Source organism: Sapajus apella, unplaced genomic scaffold (genome assembly GCF_009761245.1).
Source record: "Sapajus apella isolate SASKATOON/1434 unplaced genomic scaffold, GSC_monkey_1.0 scaffold14, whole genome shotgun sequence".
Taxonomy (NCBI): Eukaryota; Metazoa; Chordata; class Mammalia; order Primates; family Cebidae; genus Sapajus; species Sapajus apella.
Window position 1 is genome coordinate 35,766,544 of NW_022436954.1, and position 17,415 is coordinate 35,783,958.

Genomic DNA, 17,415 nt, shown 5'->3' on the forward strand with positions numbered 1-17,415 from the left:
CCCACTCTTTCCTACATTTGAGTCCTTAATCAAGCTATTCTCTTTGTAGGAATGTCTTTTAGTGTGCATTTCTACTCTCCTAAAATCTGTTTATCTTTCAAGAGCCATAGTAGTGTCCCTCATTGTTCCATAAAATTCATTTTGACTTAGGTTCCAAATGGGCACTCCATTATCTTGCTTCCATTTGCCTTTGAGTTTTATTTTCTTTCCATAAATTTTATATCAGATAATTTAAACCTAGCTATAGTTCCCCATAAACCATGTTGATTCTTCTCTTCTGCATATAGTTACTGTATTCTTTTCTTGGAATGCTAGTTCCTGTCCCTAGGTACCCTCTTTGCTTGATTAACTAATAATTGTTCTCTCAAAATGAGGTATCATCTTACACATTAGTCTGAATTTGATACTTTCTCTGAAGGATACCAAAATCTTTAATACTTTTTCTACTCAGGCAAACCAACCCATTTTATGTGTGTCTATTAGCTCCTATATGTAGATTTTGTGGCTTTCTCATCTTTATATCACTAATACCTGTCACAATTCCTGGCACTAAATCTGGGCTTAATAAATGTCTGAAGAATAAATAATACAAATGGAATGAAAGACACAATCCTCACTGTAATACTTATAATTCAGTACATATATTGTTATATTTGTAATTGAGGGATGAATTGGATGGATTGGAATGCAAAACACATCTTCTCTAAATATAATTTTTAAATGATAAAAAGTTATGCTTTAGGCTTTTGAGATGCCAGGCCCTAAAATGAATCCTGAGCAGTCCTCTACATTACTGTGGGTCTTTAGAATGCATGGAATTGGTGACATGTGCTGTTCTCCACAGACCTGCAATAGCTGATACCTGGTACTCGATCTCCTACCTTTACTACAGTGCAGTGGGCTGCCTAGGATGCATTGCTGCTGGAGTAATCATCAGCCTCATAACAGGTTGGTTATAATTCCTCACTTTGGAACTAAAGAAAACATGGGTTAGTGCATGCATTGGTGGACTGGCTGGTTGTCTTCCAAATGAGGCCTTAGTGCTAATCTGATACCCTCAGGTCTGCTCACTTAGGGGCTTTAACAAATCTTCTGTAATACCTACTGAATCTTTTAAAGAAAGTCTTATAATGTTTAAATGTAGAATAGGGTCAGTAAGGAAGGACAAGGGCCTTTTGTGAGCCTGTTCTCCTGGTGTCATATTTTATCTTGGTCTTATTTGGTGCTAATAGGTGGTGTCTTCAATTATGCTTCTTCCAGATAAAATATGGCACCTCAAAGATATGCTATGTATGTTACTCATACATGTTGACACATAGAGTTATGTCTATGTGGATTAGCAACTCCAGAAAGTTTATATCATTGATCATTTTTTTGCATCAGCTTCTGAAAGGAGATCTTGGCCCAAGATACACTTTAAATTCTTCATTTTTACTGATAAAATTCTGCTGGGTGGCTGAAAGTTATTTTTTTAAAATTTTTCCTTTGTAGATATGTGGAATGAAAATACTATTTCCTAACTCAAATACAACTACCGTTGTTGATTTATCAAGTGACCCAAAGATCCCATTATCAGGACAGTATGTATAGATTAATGCTACTCTGTTTTTCAGTGTATAGTAGTTCATAGTTATCTGAATTTTACTATATTTTTCTCATTTACCATAAAGCTGCATGTCTCAGATATAAAGTCTTTAGTTATGAGTCTATTATTTTATATTTTAGATTATGGTTTTATATGCTATGGTTAAATCTGGCCTACTAACTGTTTTTTTTTTTTAACTTTTCTATAAACAAAGCTTGCCCATTTATTTGCTCTTGACTATGGTTGGTTTCACTCTACAAAGGCAGAGTTGAATAGTGGCAACAAAAATCCTTTGGCCAGCAACACCTAAAATATTTACTATCTATTTCTTAACATAAAAAAAAGTTAATGTTTGTATTAGATCATTCATGTCATCAGAGAAATTTAGCACACTACTTTATAAATTGTCAGGAATTGTGTAGCTCTATGTAATTATGTGATATAGCTCAATTGTATTCTAGCTTTCAGTTTGCTGTGGCGAAATTTGATACCATTCTAATTTCTGATTCTTGGATGTAATCTACCTTATTGCAGTCTCTCTCTCTTTTTTGTAACACATACTCACACATACATACATACACACTCATGCCATTCTTTCTGCTGAAACTTTATAGACCGTCTCTTTTTTCCTAGGTTTCTGAAATTTTATGTCCTTTCCATTCCTAACCTGGCTTTCCTGACTTTCAACTTAAGCCTATATCTTGTACTCAGGACTTCTGCTGAGAGTTTTGGGGCTTATGCTCAATAGAGGGACCATGTAGGAAAGAGATTTTAGGTTGCACTCTGCTCATGGAGTCGGTACTTTGGCATAGAGTTGCTTCGGCCCAGAGGAAGGGGAACTTCTCTCCAACCCACCCCAAGTTACTATACACCTAGTGACATTTCCTCTGCAAGCATGAACTTTCTTTTTCCTTAGGAAAAACCCACTTGTCTACAGGAAATGATCTCATCCCCTTTGACCTTCTCTTTTCTTACATAATATGTTCACAGTCCTGTAGTTTCTTGATGAACTTGGTTTCAAACAATTTTCTCAACAGCTACTGATGCCAAATCCCCAAGGTCTTGCTATGAAAGAGATGATAAATCCACAATTGAAGGCAAATGCAGAAATTCTGATTTGAGAATTTGAATTTCATTATCATTTTTAACTTTCCTACTTGTGAGAATTATAGCCCTATACTTTGTTTTACCATTTACTATCTCCAAAAGGCAATATTATCTTTTTCTGGAAGGAAACAGAATCTAAATCCAAATGAATTAGAGTCCTGCCCTTCTTAGCAAATCTCAGGACCTGCTCTTAAGTGACAATAGATCTACATTATTTGTTGTAGTGTTTGATACTATTGTGGTTCATTCAGAGACAAAACTCTTCTCTGTTTGAAACCCTGGAAATGACTTTGTCCCAAATTAAATTCTTCTGATTCAGAGTTGCCCTTGGATAGGACTCTGAGGTTTTTCAACTCCTCCTCTGCCACTCACACATACACACATTAAGGCAAATGGAGGGTTACAGACTCTAAGATCATGTATGCTTAACTAAACATATGCTTCATCATTTATCAGCTCACAGAAAAGTTTATCATTTTCTCATTCATGAAATAAGAATAACAATGCCTACCTATTTATAGGGATTAGTGATAATTTGTGTAGAATGTGCTCAGTATGTAGAATACACTCAGTAATTGATAAATATTATTATTGACACTAGTAAAATTCTATGTGGTCAAATGTCTTTTGACAGGGTGATGTAATCCTAGGGAATACATTATTTAAACCTCAAATTTAGAATTTAAAAAATCTGTATTTTTGACCAGGCACAATGGCTCATGCCTGTAATTCCAGCACTTTGGGAGGTTGAGGCAGGCAGATCACCTGAGGTCAGGAATTCTAGGCTAACCTGGCTAACATGGTGAAACCCAATCTCTACTAAAAATACAAACAATTAGCCAGCTATGGTGGCACATGCCTGTAGTCCCAGCTACTCCAGAGGCTGAGGCAGTAGAATCACTTGAACCCGGAAGGTGGAGGTTGCAGTGAGCCAAGATCATGCCACTGCATTCCAGCCTGGGCAATAGAGTGAGACTTTGTCTCAAACAACTAACCAACCAAACATTTCCTTTTGTGGGTGTGTGTCTCAAGAAAATAATTTGAGAAAAATTTGTGGATTGGCACAGTATCTGGCGCTTAAAAAAATGTTTATCAATGGTGTAACCGCTAATCCACTCCCCATCTAGGGATTTTTACATTACACTGACTATGGGACTAATAACTATAATTGGATAAGATTGGGTATTAGTGAATAGTCTTTATGACTTAAAAATTTGCGTAAGTTCTGGGGGGAGCAAAATCATTGGCCTTTACATGTTAGTTTGAATATCAATTAGATTCTTGTTCCACAGCAGGATTTGAAGATATAGGACATTGAACAGGTATGTTTCAAGGAAAAGAAAAGGAGGTGTGAGGCATGAGGAGGTGTGAGGAATGTTTAAAGTAGCTGGGAGGAACATGAGGGTATTGCTTATTCAGGAGGTTACGGTGAAACAAAAGAAGGAACAAAAAAATACTCTTTCTAGTTTTATAAATACGGACTTAGATGATCTTAAATATTAATATGTCTGGTTTAGCTAAAAGTCAAGAGCTTTTTTTAAAGGAAGAAATTGCATAATTACTGCTAACCACTCCACTGGCCGAAAAAGCGTACTGGTAGGACTTTCCATGATAGATATTTAAAAATAAATAGGTTGTCTCTGTTTAATGCTACATTCATGAGCTTATCTGACCTGACAATTTGTTGATATTTAAAAACAAACTCCTGCCCCTTTCTGCAGTTAACCAATTTCTGTTACTTAACCACTCAGTCCTGTTTTCACCCTTATTTTAAAAAGTAATCTCAAGTTGATAATGTTTAGATCTGTAAAGAAAGACTGGTGGCCTGCAACCATCTAATCTATTTGTTCTTTTGTTAATAGGTTACCAAAGAGGTGAGGATATTCAACCACTGTTAATTAGACCAGTTGGTAATTTATGTTGCTTTTGGTCTAAGAAGTACAAAAGACTATGCTGGTGTGGAGTTCAGCATGACAGTGTGATAGAGCAGGTGAGCTGATGTTTGAGCTTCTAAAAATGTGTATGTACTCAGAGGGATTCCTGGTTTTGCCCACTTGAACTGGCTGCAAAGATGCACTGGAAAGGGAAGGCGGTGAATGTTAGAACTTGAAAGAATTTGGGTTTCAACTTCAGAGTTACCTCAGCTAATCAGCTTTTAAGCACATAAATAGGTTGATAGGTAAAAGTGCCTTGGAGCTGAATTACTGGCATTGCAAGTAGTCAGTTTTCAAAGTTTGTTTTAACCTCTGCGAAGGTAAATTCTAGGAAAATATCAAAGTGAATAGAAAAAAAAACAAATTGAAGGCACATTCTCCTGTAACAGTTCATAGCATGGACTTAGACTGTCCTGGGATTAATCCTGGTTCCATGTCCTACATTCCTTGGGTAAATTATTTAACTCCTTAATTTCAGCTTTTTTTTTTTTAAATCTGAAAACTGGGCGGGTGGTGGGGGAAACTACACAGAGCAACATGGATACAGCATTTCTAGTTCCATGGGATATAAATGTAAAACAAGGTCATGGTGAGAATGTACAGGCAAAGCAGCAGCAAGATGCACCTAACTCTCTAACTCCCCAGCTCTCCTTATTCCAGGAAAAAGAAGTGTGTTTAGGTCAGGCAGTACTAGAGACACTGTCGAAGTACTATTAAGGCTTCATCAGCCAAAGACCACCAGAAAGATCCTGTAGTTAGATAAAATTGGACTTACTAACTTGATGCAGCAAGACAGGGTACTCCAGAGGAACTGGGGAATGCCACCCTCAACGAGAGGGAGGAAGAACATGTCTTTTATAAGGTTTGGGTTCCCACTGAAGGATTCTTAAAGGGGTCTATGGGAAGTAGAAAATGACTGCAAAGCTATCTGGGGCAGAATTGGTAAGAGAGCAATGGTTACTCAAAGGGTTGTTTTGGCATTTGATAACTGCCAGACCTTGGGAGCAGCTGGCATTATCAGCGTCTGTCTTCCCAGCTTGATTAAGGGCAGAAGTGGTTTGTTGTTATTGTTGTGTTTTTCTTTTTAGTTTAAACTTATATTCACTTTTAGTCCCAGATATTTTATTCTTTTAGGACTTTAGGAGATGGACTCCTAACCCATATCGTGGCAAATATTTCTGAGGTGTCCATTGCTCTCCTCTCTAGAAAACAGCAGAATAGCATGTATATCACCTAAAGCTGAGTTTAGTACTTATGGCAGGAGGGGAGGGCACCACGTTGACAGAGAGGCTCAGAATACCAAAGTAAGGTGCAGACACTTATAGGATTCTCTCCTAAGTGACTTAAGGTAGATCTTTCAATTCAGATTTCTTATTGGAACTGGGCAAAACTATGATGTGAGAATTTAAAATTGGAAAACATAGTCAGGTGAGGGTCCTAAAGTCAGTTTTGATAATTAAACAGTGGCTTGACAAGCAAGGAGTTTGCTTCATTGAACAATCTATACTTTTGAGAAAACAGCTATTTATCCAGATGGCCAATTTATTTTGCTGAGAAGGTAGCTGGTTAAGCAGACTGTTTGTATAAATGAATTTTGAGGAGGTTGTAGAAGCAATGGATCAAGTTACTTACTGGTTTGCAGATTCAGGAAGACAGAATTTCCTGGAATAAATAATGAATTCATGCAGGCAGCTTCTGTTCTCAAGGCTATGTTGAATGGGAGGGGACACTCCTTGTGTCACTATTGGGCTCCTTTGCCAAAAAAATAATGTTGATTAGCATCCAGGGGAATATACATATAGGTGTCCCTGTTATTATTAAGAGGGCCTCCTATTCCCAGATAGAAAGGGGGCCATCCCTATCTGAGACTTATGTCTCTCCTTATAAGGTAATACTACTACCTCACAGGATTGCTGTGTTAAATGACAGATGTATAAATTTCTTCATGCAACACAAGACATACTACACATCCTCAATAAATTGTTCTTTTTGCTGTTGTTATCACTAGAAATAGTACCTTACATGGATTATCAAAATTATCAGTTAGAGAATGTCTTAGGGCAAAGTGGTTTATGTTTCTTTTGTACTTACATATAATTTTTTGATGTTAAGGCCTAAGCAAGATTCTCTCAGGTTAATTTGGAATACATCAAGGCTATCTTGCTAATATGTGTCTTTCCATTTTCCTCAGGAAAATCTTGAGAATGGCGGTAACTGGAAACAAGGGGCTCAATCTGTCTTACCAAACGGACTGAGGCGAGAAAGCCTGGTACATGTTCCAGGCTATGATCCCAAGGATAAAAGCTACAACAATATGGCTTTTGAGATTACCCATTTCTAAGGCAATACCTGTATGAATGCACACACCCACTCTACATGCACACACACACACACACATTCACACACACACATATATACACACACAGAGACTCCACATACTTCTTGCCTATTGGTTAGCAGGCATGTATAGTTGCCATGGAGGTAGGGATGTCCAGTGCCTATTTGTACTTATTTATAACTACATGCAAAATGACTGTTTCCCAGGGTATTCTTTGAAAGACTCCAACTTTCAGAGAAAAAAAACCAGCTTGCTCCTTATGTCCTTTACTATTTCCTTATTGAATAAATGAGAACTGGATTTCATCACCATTCAAGAATTCAAAGTCTCTTTGTTTGGTGTCATATGAAATTTCAGGTTTTTCATTTTAGTCATTTTTTGACCATCAAAATATCTTGGAGTTTAGAGGCAGAATGGCAAACAGGAATATGCATGTTTAATGCTTTTCTAGCATGATGGATAAAACAGGAATGACATCCACCCCCGACCTCATACCTCACATACATGTAGACATATTTTATGCCACCCATCTCCCATCCTGTAGCTGCAATTGGCACACAACTACTATTAACATCCCTTCACTGCCACTGTTAGGTCCTTTTCCAGTCATTCCAGTCATTAGGTGTCCTGACCAAACATTAAAAAAAAAAAAAAATCAGCTAAGCACAGAAGAAGAGAAGTATGTCTGCTTAGTGGGAGAAGTTATAACTAAAAACTCTGCTCTTTTTGTTCTGACCATGCAGTATTTCTTCTTCCTATTACTTTACAATGAAAAATTGCCCCAGTGCTTGAGAAGAAGTCTGGAGTCTTTTTCCAGGGCTAGGTAAAAGGAAAAGGAATGTCCCATAGAAAGTTGTTAGGATAGAATTTGGTAAAAGAACCTTGGAAATATGGTACCTGACCATAGGAGATTTCACTAGCCATAGAGTTCTTTGGACAAAATGCATTGTCCACAAGACTTGTACTCTGCTCATTCAGCTCATATGAGCAAGCTCAACTCACTCCACCAGGGTAAGGTAACAGAAGTGGAGAACTTCGTAGGTTTCGAGAAAATAATTTTTAAAGTTCTTGAGAATGAGCGTATTACCAATTAAAAGATGAGTTGACAAATGAAGGAGCAGTGAAAGATTTTTTTGAAGAAGTGAATAATTGAAGTTCTGAAAAGGTAAAAGAACCACTGCATCACAGGGGCTAAGTCAGAGGACAGATAATAAAAAACAAAGCTGTATCTGAGAGTCACCTATATTAGGGCAGGTGTCAGATATTTATTTTGGTGGCCAGATAGGAGCAAAAGGCCTAGAAACAGTGTGTTAGCAAAATAAGAAGAAATGGTCCAAATAGACAAGAATAAGTAGCTCCAAAGGTTGCTTTAAATATTTCTCAAAAGAGAAAGCCTTGAAAGAAGCATGCAATACAAAAAAAATTACCAATATTTATTATTAGAGAAGATAGAAAGACAGACAAATAAATGGAGGAATTCAAACAAGTTTATCAACCAGAGCCCAATCCTTGCCTTCTCTCCCTCCACTCAAATAGAAAAGGATAATGGAGAAAGAGAAAGAAGGTACTGGGCTGCAGTTTAGAAGAGAAATGAGAAAAAAATACATTTGGAGAAAGAGAATAAGGGTCGAAAAGGGACACATTTGGAAAAATATCTGAAAATGAGAAGGAACAGATCTTCTAGAAACATTTTTTTGAAGTCTGGCAAGGCTAATTAAGCTGTTGATCTAAGAATTTGCAAATTGAGAGGTGCAATGATTTTCCAAATTGTGACACTTATTAATTACAATATATATATTTTGGGAATATTGGAATCTGAGCCAAACTAAATTGGCTTTATAAATATCTTAGGGAAAGAAGAGAGAAAGAAAGAAGGGGAGAGAGAAAGAGAGACAGAGAGAGAGAGAGAGCGAGAAAGGAAAGAAAAAAGGGAGAGAGAAAAAAATGAATAAAAAATAGTAATTCTGAGGATGGGAATAAGTTAATTGTAGGCATTATATATGTGTGTACATATATACATATGTATACATATATATGTGAATATGATTTGGAATACGTAAGGATTGTGAACTTCCACTTAGGACAGGATAAAATCAAAATATACCATGCAATTTTTCATTTTACTCGTAAATTTTTCTAAAGAGATTTCACTAGATCAGTACCTTTCTGAGAAAGTTTTCAGGATGTTTGTTCTTTTACAGTCCCTAATTCTCTTACCTGGAGTGTTATCAAAATGCCATACATCTGGAAGATGCAACTATTATTATAAAAATATCTCTGCCTTCTCTTATGAAATTTATAGCATTAGGAGATGACATTTCAAGAGATTTTAGAGGTCAATGTAAAGACTCCCCCCCATTCTTCTTAATTGAACAAACATGCATAAATCTAGGGTTTCAGGTAGGGAGCAGATGGGAATCTACGGGAAACTGTCTTCACAGTTTATGAAAGCAATGTTTGTTGTGTGGTGAAGCAGAAGGGAACTATGAAGTGCAGAGTCAATAGATTCAGCTAGTGAATCTACTCCTCTCAGGCTCTTCCTAGGAACGGCAGCCCAGAGTCATGCCAAGGCCACTGGTGCAGTACAAACACAGTCCAGTGACAAGTTCAGTCCATACCATGGAAGAGGGTTAAACTTGTGGGAATGATAAGGTTTAGAGGGTCCTAAAATGTGCCAGACTTGATACTCACCACTGTACCTTTAAAGCACAACCACAGATATTGGTAAAAATGGAACAGAATTACCTCAATGCTTCTTTCACTCATTCTGAATGATTTCATTTTGATGACTGACATTCTCTTTGTCATCACTTGGAATAATAACTACAATAGCTTATGACTGAGGTGAGGAAATGGAGTCAAATGACTTAGGTTTAAAAACATGTTCTGACAGAAATATAGGTAATTTGGAAAAAGACTTTTAAAATCTTAGTTTATTCATCATTTAATCTCCTGCGTAAATCAATGTGGATTTGCAAATACTTATGTAAATAACAAACATTCACAAGCCCAGTTTTCCAATATTATACTTTGGTGTTTCAAATATTAGCCATATTCAGAAGACAGAGTTAAGCTCATAAGTATTTAACTTCTTAATCACAACCTTACTTGAAGTGTCAGGCTGTCATCACAAATTAGAAAAATAATATTACCCTGTGGAGCGAGATGTTCATTAATAATGATACTTAAGTACATCAGTTGGACAATTAATGTGATGTTTTTATATTTTCAAAATCTCATACAGCTTTTTAATTTTATAGTCCTAGAATACATCTAAACCTAATGCTGTTTATACAACTAGTTAAAATTAGAATACCCATAAACAAGTATAGATAAGTAATTTGTATATAATTATTTAAATAATCTTTTAAAATGAATTTCTGATTTAAGTGTTCTGGACTTATCAATGTGAATATTTTCTACAGGGTTAGGAGTAGAATGGAAGATAATCATCTATTCTAAAATATTTTTATAAACATTTTATAAAGATTTATAAAGGTTTTATAAGGTTAAAACCTTACAGATTAAGGCAGGTCTACCAGGTGACCAAGTAAGCATATGCCAAAAAAAGGTTATTCATAGAATATAACACGACTTCCTTTTTGATGTTTTGGATAATGCCTATAATATTTAGTTTACCCATGGGCTAGGACATACCCACACACATAACACAGAAATAAACATCAAAAGGTGTTTATAACTTAAAAAAGTAGTTTACTATACATCAAGAAAAGCAATAAATAATGGTGATATCTTTTGTGGAAATTATCCTCAGGGATTTCCAGAAACAATTCATCTGTGTCCTAAGTTGCTAAAGCAAGTGTGTGCACAGGTGTTACAGAATCTGCTTTTGACACATTTAAAAGGCTAAGAGTAGTTTCACATAATTATTTATTTAATGTCCTAATGTAACTGCCATATAAAAAATAAGTTAGCAACCCTCAAATCACTTATTTGCAGTATGGTATAATATAAGCAGGCTGAATTTGTAAATAACATTATTGACTGATTTGGAATATACTTGATAAATGTTTGTATACCTTTATGTTAACTACTTCCAAGAATGCTAATAGGTCACCTTAAAAATTGGTTCAGTTTTTCTCAACAGAGCAAAGCTTCCTTAAACTGGCTTTAGAATTTAAGAATTTGGAAGGAATGTTTATTGACAGCAATACACAGTATATAGTTTATATATATATATTTAAGATTTGCAGGGGAACTGTAGGGAGTAAAAGGAACAATAAAATCAATACTTATAATCATCTGGATGACTATATGATTGCAACATAATTTCTCCTATTGAGAATAATAAAGATTGGAGAAATCCTCTCTGTCTCTTCTGGCCATCCCCGAAGTCCCTTTTCAATTATAGAATTCCAGTAGCTCTTTCCTACTTGAAAAATAACAACATACAGGTCAATGGACATAATATTAGGAAGATAAAATTACATATCCTTTTAAGTGTATTTTCATCTTCAATACTGGAAATGAAAATGAGGATGTTTCTTCTTTAGTTAGGCTTTTCACCAAAATCTGAGCTTACTAGATTTAGCTTCATAAATCATAACATAGACAAGGGAACAAAAAACCTTAATTTCTTCTGAGTGTTAACAGATGAACTACATTGTGGTTTTTCAGCCAGAAAGAAGGCAGGGTGTGTGCACAGCAGATACTGAAGTAGAATCTATTAAGTAGACATTTTTACATGGGTAGAAAGTCTCTAAATTGCTTTTATCATCTTCAAAACATTGCTTCCACAATTATCTTTGCTATCCGGTTTTTCTGCCACTCAATTTCTCTTTTCTCACCAGAGAGAGAAAAATACACTGGGTAAAGATCAGTAGAAAAGTCTGTTCATATTACTTGTTGGAAAGATATTTAATTTCACTTGAAGAGTTTATGGGAAGGGTTGAATTTCATGTATCAACATGCAATTCAAAATAATTATAATGGTACTGAGGCAGTTTGAGTAGCACATGGGGCTAGCCACCTACATGGCAATTGGTTTTGGGGGAGTATCTAAATAGATCTCATAAAGTTCTGTGTTTCAACTAATAATATAAGAAAATGTCTCTTCCCTTTTGAAAAATAAAAAGGGAAGAGACATTGCTTTTTCCACACAAAAAGAATTAAGATTAAAAAAAAAAAAAAAAAACCACTCTGAGGAAGTCAATGTAGATCTATGCCGGAAAATCTCATTTCTTTCCTTCTTAGAGAAAGATGTAAAGCAGAGCCCACATAACTGACTATCTGGTATAATCAAGACTTCCACTTTGGACTGGCTGTATGTAAAAGAGGCTTTCTCTGGAGAGAATTTTCCAGAAGTACACACTGATACAATCATAAAGCAGTAGAAGTGGACTAACTTACAGGTTTCTCTTTGAGGGTAGACTTTGATAGTACCAGATATTCGAAGTGGTCTTAAATATGCAACATTTTTCTTGTTTGTTTGTTTCATGTTTGTTTCATCAATGTTTGTTTCATGTTACTTTCCTAAAAAAGATAACTTAATGTGGATATGGCTAGGATGCAGTGGCTAGAATATTTGTGTTCTCTAGGAAAAAGAAAGCCATCAAATGTGATCATGGGTGTGGTTTTTCAGATGAAGCCAGATGGCAAATTCAATTGAAGGTAACTTATCACCATTACAAAGATATCAATCCTAGCTAGCAGAAGCCTGGGCTGATCAATGATTCAAGCTAAAGCCCAATTAATATTTCCTTTGGACTATGTATTGTTATCATATTCCATTTGGAATAGAAATGCCTGTAGGGAAATGCTTGGCTTTTCATCAGAAACTGGGTTGTTCAGGCCACCCCTAAAAGGTTCTCTCTGAGCCACTAATAATACCAGGAATGAGGTTAAGATATTAACTGATTTCCTGGACGAAACCTAGAACTATACCCAGAGCCCATTTTAATACCATGTTTTGAGGGGTAACGGAGTGGAAATATCTGGTCACCATAGTAGGACTGAGTTGAGCATATTTCAAAGATAGTAAGTGCTCACTGTTTCTTATACGAAAAGAAAAGACACAAGTGTGTGTGTGCACACCCACACACAACACACAGAACCTGGGCTTATGTTAATGTGCCCCCAGTTGACAGGCTAGTCAGTCAAGCCATATCAGTTAAGCAACTTTGCAGGCCACCTGGATTTTCCATTTTGACCATCAGGTCAAAAAAAGCAATGGGCAAATAGGTAGCCTCTTTCTGACAGTTGGCTATGGTGTTCCTGCATGTCCTACTTCCTTAGCATGCACTGTATCTATGCTAAAATCTGGTCCCAAAGAGATTTTGATGGTGATTTACAGAGCCAGCATAAGTGTGAAGAAGAGAAAGGGCGTATATGTGATGGCAGTATTATTAACCCTCACAAGAACTAATCAAGCTTCCTCTCTCATCTGTGTCTAGTACAAAGCATTAGATAGGTGTGATTTTCTACAAACACTTCATAATGTGCAAATGTCTTGAAGATAACAATAATCTTATCAGAAGATAGTCAAGACTTTTTAAGAGTAAGGTAATGGCCTGCAAGAATAATAAACTAGCCATGTAGCATTAAAGAATGAACAACATCCCCTACCCATACTCAACAAATTCCAATTTAATATTTTTAAAACAAGCAGAATTAAATTTAACATGCAAATTATAGGGAAAATACCATATTAAATGATAATTTATTGAGTGAAAAAGTTTTCTGTTCATTCCATCATACAATAGATTGTGCTAAGAATCATTTTGGAAGAATGTGCAGCATTCAAAAGTTGTATCTCATCATGCAGTCACTCAGCAGCATTTTATCTAAAAATACGTGCACAGACTCAGACAAATACAAACTATTTCAGCCATGATCTATGTTGATTTTCCACTTATTGTACAGTGAAAGCTCTTCAGCTTGGAACAACTTGTCAAGGCAGACTGCATGCACATATATATTAGTTATTTGCTTGAAAAGACAAGTTAGAATATGAAAATATATAAGCAGCATTCATGTAATACAGAATTCCTGAGAATAGTGTGTGCTATAAATCTTTGAGAAATAATTTGTATTCATATAAAAACCATCATATAAAACATTTCTCCCAACTAAAACAGAGTGATCTAAAACTAACACATTGCAAGGGGCTGTCAGTATTTTCTGTGAACAATGATGAAAGCATAGCTAGATTCTATTGCACTGTTTCACAAAATAAATATTTCAGACAATTTTTCTTTTTCTATTTTTCACATCCGTTTCAAAAGTATCAGAGAAGGCATTTTATAAATCAATGTATTACAATTTTTAAATGAAAATATCTTTCTGCTTTCATATTTTGTTTTCTAGTTGATCAATATGGTTTTAAATTGTAATGGGACTATGTAAAAACATGGAAAGGAAATACTTCTCAAGGACACAGCTATCATTATTCTTTACGCTACTATTAGACAGATGTTGCTGTTTTGTGGCCCTAATTTAGAAAAGATGTTGGTTCATGTTATCATTAGGTAGAGAGAATATTTATACTCAGGCATGTGTATACATTTACTTAACAAAGAAAAAGAAATGCAGATGCTACAAAAATGGAGGCATGTAAAACTCCTTTGTACTTAGTGGAATTAGTTGCTATGATTGCTATAAATAAGCAGGAAGAAGCATGAAAACCTCTCTGGAATCTGAATGGAAGAGTCTCACATAACAAGGGCATGTGAGGGAAGTTCAGAGTCTGAGGCCCTTCCCTTTGCTCAGAATTAGAGGACACGGAGGAAAGTGAACACGCTTGAGAAAAACAATTAAACAACTATCATCTATCCACTTTTCTTCTGGAGAGAAAGAAGGAAAAGCTAACAAGACATTTTCAGTGTTAATATTTAGAAAATAGTTTCCTAGTAAGAGAAATATAATCTTACTAGAGAAACACTAGCATATATATGTAGTAGCTTTATTCCCATTGTGTTTGATCTGGTCTTTTAAATTTTAGAAATAATGGTGCTTTGATTGATTGGAGAAATAATAATCATAGTAAACATAAATATGTGTGTGTGCATATGTGTGATTTCCTTGTTTTGCAAGGAAACGTCTTAATTTCTACCATACATTCCCCTACCTCAGCTCTTCTCTTTCTTCCTTTCTGACCTCCATAGCTTATGCCTCCTCTGAACCTTCTTGAGTGCCCCATCACTCCTGCCTCATCTGTCTGTGGGACAGACATACTCATAGATACAGAGTTGACACTGAAATAGAAATTCCACAACAAAGCAAAATTATATCTTTTACAATGAATTTGACTTTGTTTCTAGAGAGTTTTCAAAAATAAACCAGATCAAACTATCAAAGAAATAATAACATAAAACTACTTTCAGTGATGGAAAAAGAAACTAAAACACAAATATGTGTTTTTTTCTAACAGATAATATATATTTATATTCATGCATTATTTTCGTTAGTTCATGAGTAAGAGTGCACATTGTTGAAAAAGCATAAGTGTTGCAGAGCATCTGGCCTCAGTTTTCCTGAATAAACATATTACAATTGCAAAAACTGATGTCAGAGCTGCATAAACCACAATGGATACTACATACTGTGAGGGTGCAAAGGGACAAGGAAAACCAATGTATTTACAGCATTTCAAGTTAATATTTTGTGAGAGTTGTAATAAATCAGAGGAAAAAATGAAATATTTACTATAAAACAGCCTTCCACAGTGAAGTATGAATTACTTGTGTTCTAAACTATATAAGAATAGCCATTCATATTTTATAAGTATGTGGCTTTATTGGCATTTAGTACAAAAAACTGCAGTGCAACTGGCTCTGCCAGGGATAAAACAGACTTGAAGTAGCCACTGCAATGGAATATTATTTCAACGTATGCTATTCTTTTTGGAATCTTAGATTTTTGGCTTGATTACTAAAGGTGATGTGCAACTCTTCAACTGCATAGTCAATGTGAAGCAGCATAAATCCCCTATAGCACAGATCCATAATCTCAGAAAGAGACAAGGGCAATTCCTACCAACCTGTAAACTGAAGGGATGTGGCATTCTGGAAGCCAAGGCAAGAATTTGTTTAAGTCATTTCTTACAAGTATCTGAACTCAACCATACTTTCCAAAGTCAGATTAATTTGTGAGTGAAGACGGCATACTTTACGCCATGCCTGGCTTGTGAACATTTATATGGAAATCTGTCTTTCAGAACCTCACCACCCTCTTTCCCATTACTCTGCAGTTGATGGAAGGCAGAGGTCTCCAAACATACAACTCCCTGAGACTGGTTTTGAGAATTACATCCTTGCTTTCTGCAATGTCAATGTAACCCTTTTTAAGGTCCCTACAAGCCTGGATATTTCAAATCCCAGAGATGGCTGTGATACATTTCCAAGTAATATATTATACATGTGGTTTGCCAAGTATGCCTTCCTCCTAGATTCCGTCTAGCATTCAAAGTTGCCATCATTTCTTCCCATTAATGCTATCACCCCTACTGGGTAACAGGTGTCAACTAGGGCCATTCATGGTGAACAGGCTGACCACTTTTTCTCCGTTGTTGTTGCAAGTGTTCCAGCTCAGCCTCATACATCATTTCTTGAACTAAGTACTTCTCCCGTCGTATTCGTTCATGTAGGCCCTTTGGTACATCTGGAATCAGGTATGCGATGAATGACTTAATCCCAAAAACAAGGTGCTGCAAATTTAAATTTGAAAAGTACAGTTTTCAAGGATTCTGAAATGCTAATCATAAAACAGTATAATGAATAATGTTGCATTCGCCTTGAGTCAAGTATAAGAATTTAATATGTACCATGTAAAATATTAATATTTTCAAAATTATATTGAAAACACTACTGTTGCTTTCTTCACTTTAGGACAAAACAAGGAATTACTTCCTGTTTTTGCTGCAATATGTTGGTATCACTTTATATGTACCGAGCAAATCTTAAATTCACACCTATAAAATCTTTACATATTATGAAATACTATTATGACATGAATTGTTATACATGGATGAGAAAGATCATATCCAGGGAAAACCCATGTCCAATAGATCATAACAGATATCATGCAAACCACAGAGAATGCAGTCTGCCTGTTATGCTACCATTGAACTCAAACTCAGAAAATGCATTATTCATATCTATTAAGTTCATATATCATTATAGGTGCTTTAAATATTATACCCTTATTACATAATTATTCTATGATAAAAAGACATATTACTTTTATTTTATTATTACTTCTTTGAGACAGCATCTCATTCTAATGGCCAGGCTGGAGTGTAGTGGCATATACACAGCTCACTGCAGCCTCCATCTCCTGGGCTTAGACTCCCAAGTAACTGGAAGCACAGCTGCCTGCCACTACACCTGGATAGATAATTAAAAAAAAAAAAATTTGTAGATACAGGATCTTGCCACATTGCCTAGACTGACCTTGGACTCCTGGGCTTAAGAGATCCTGCCACTTTAGCTTCC

General features: G+C 35.7%; 2 protein-coding genes across 4 annotated transcripts in view; one reads left to right on the plus strand and one right to left on the minus strand.

Annotated features, from left to right (window-relative positions):
• The window catches only part of SLC5A12 (solute carrier family 5 member 12), a 57,205-nt gene extending 49,922 nt beyond the window's left edge, over nucleotides 1-7,283 (plus strand). For both annotated transcript variants that reach the window (XM_032283710.1, XM_032283709.1), the window contains exons 13-15: nucleotides 845-948; nucleotides 4,555-4,682; nucleotides 6,818-7,283. In XM_032283710.1, coding sequence (XP_032139601.1) covers nucleotides 845-948; nucleotides 4,555-4,682; nucleotides 6,818-6,967 — 382 coding nt within the window. In that variant the 3' untranslated portion in view covers nucleotides 6,968-7,283. The remainder of the gene's footprint in view (nucleotides 1-844; nucleotides 949-4,554; nucleotides 4,683-6,817) is intronic.
• A 6,269-nt stretch (nucleotides 7,284-13,552) lies between these two features.
• Nucleotides 13,553-17,415, minus strand: part of ANO3 (anoctamin 3) — a 173,086-nt gene continuing 169,223 nt past the window's right edge. For both annotated transcript variants that reach the window (XM_032283712.1, XM_032283711.1), the window contains one exon: nucleotides 13,553-16,628. In XM_032283712.1, the coding sequence (XP_032139603.1) occupies nucleotides 16,446-16,628 (183 nt within the window). In that variant the 3' untranslated portion in view covers nucleotides 13,553-16,445. The remainder of the gene's footprint in view (nucleotides 16,629-17,415) is intronic.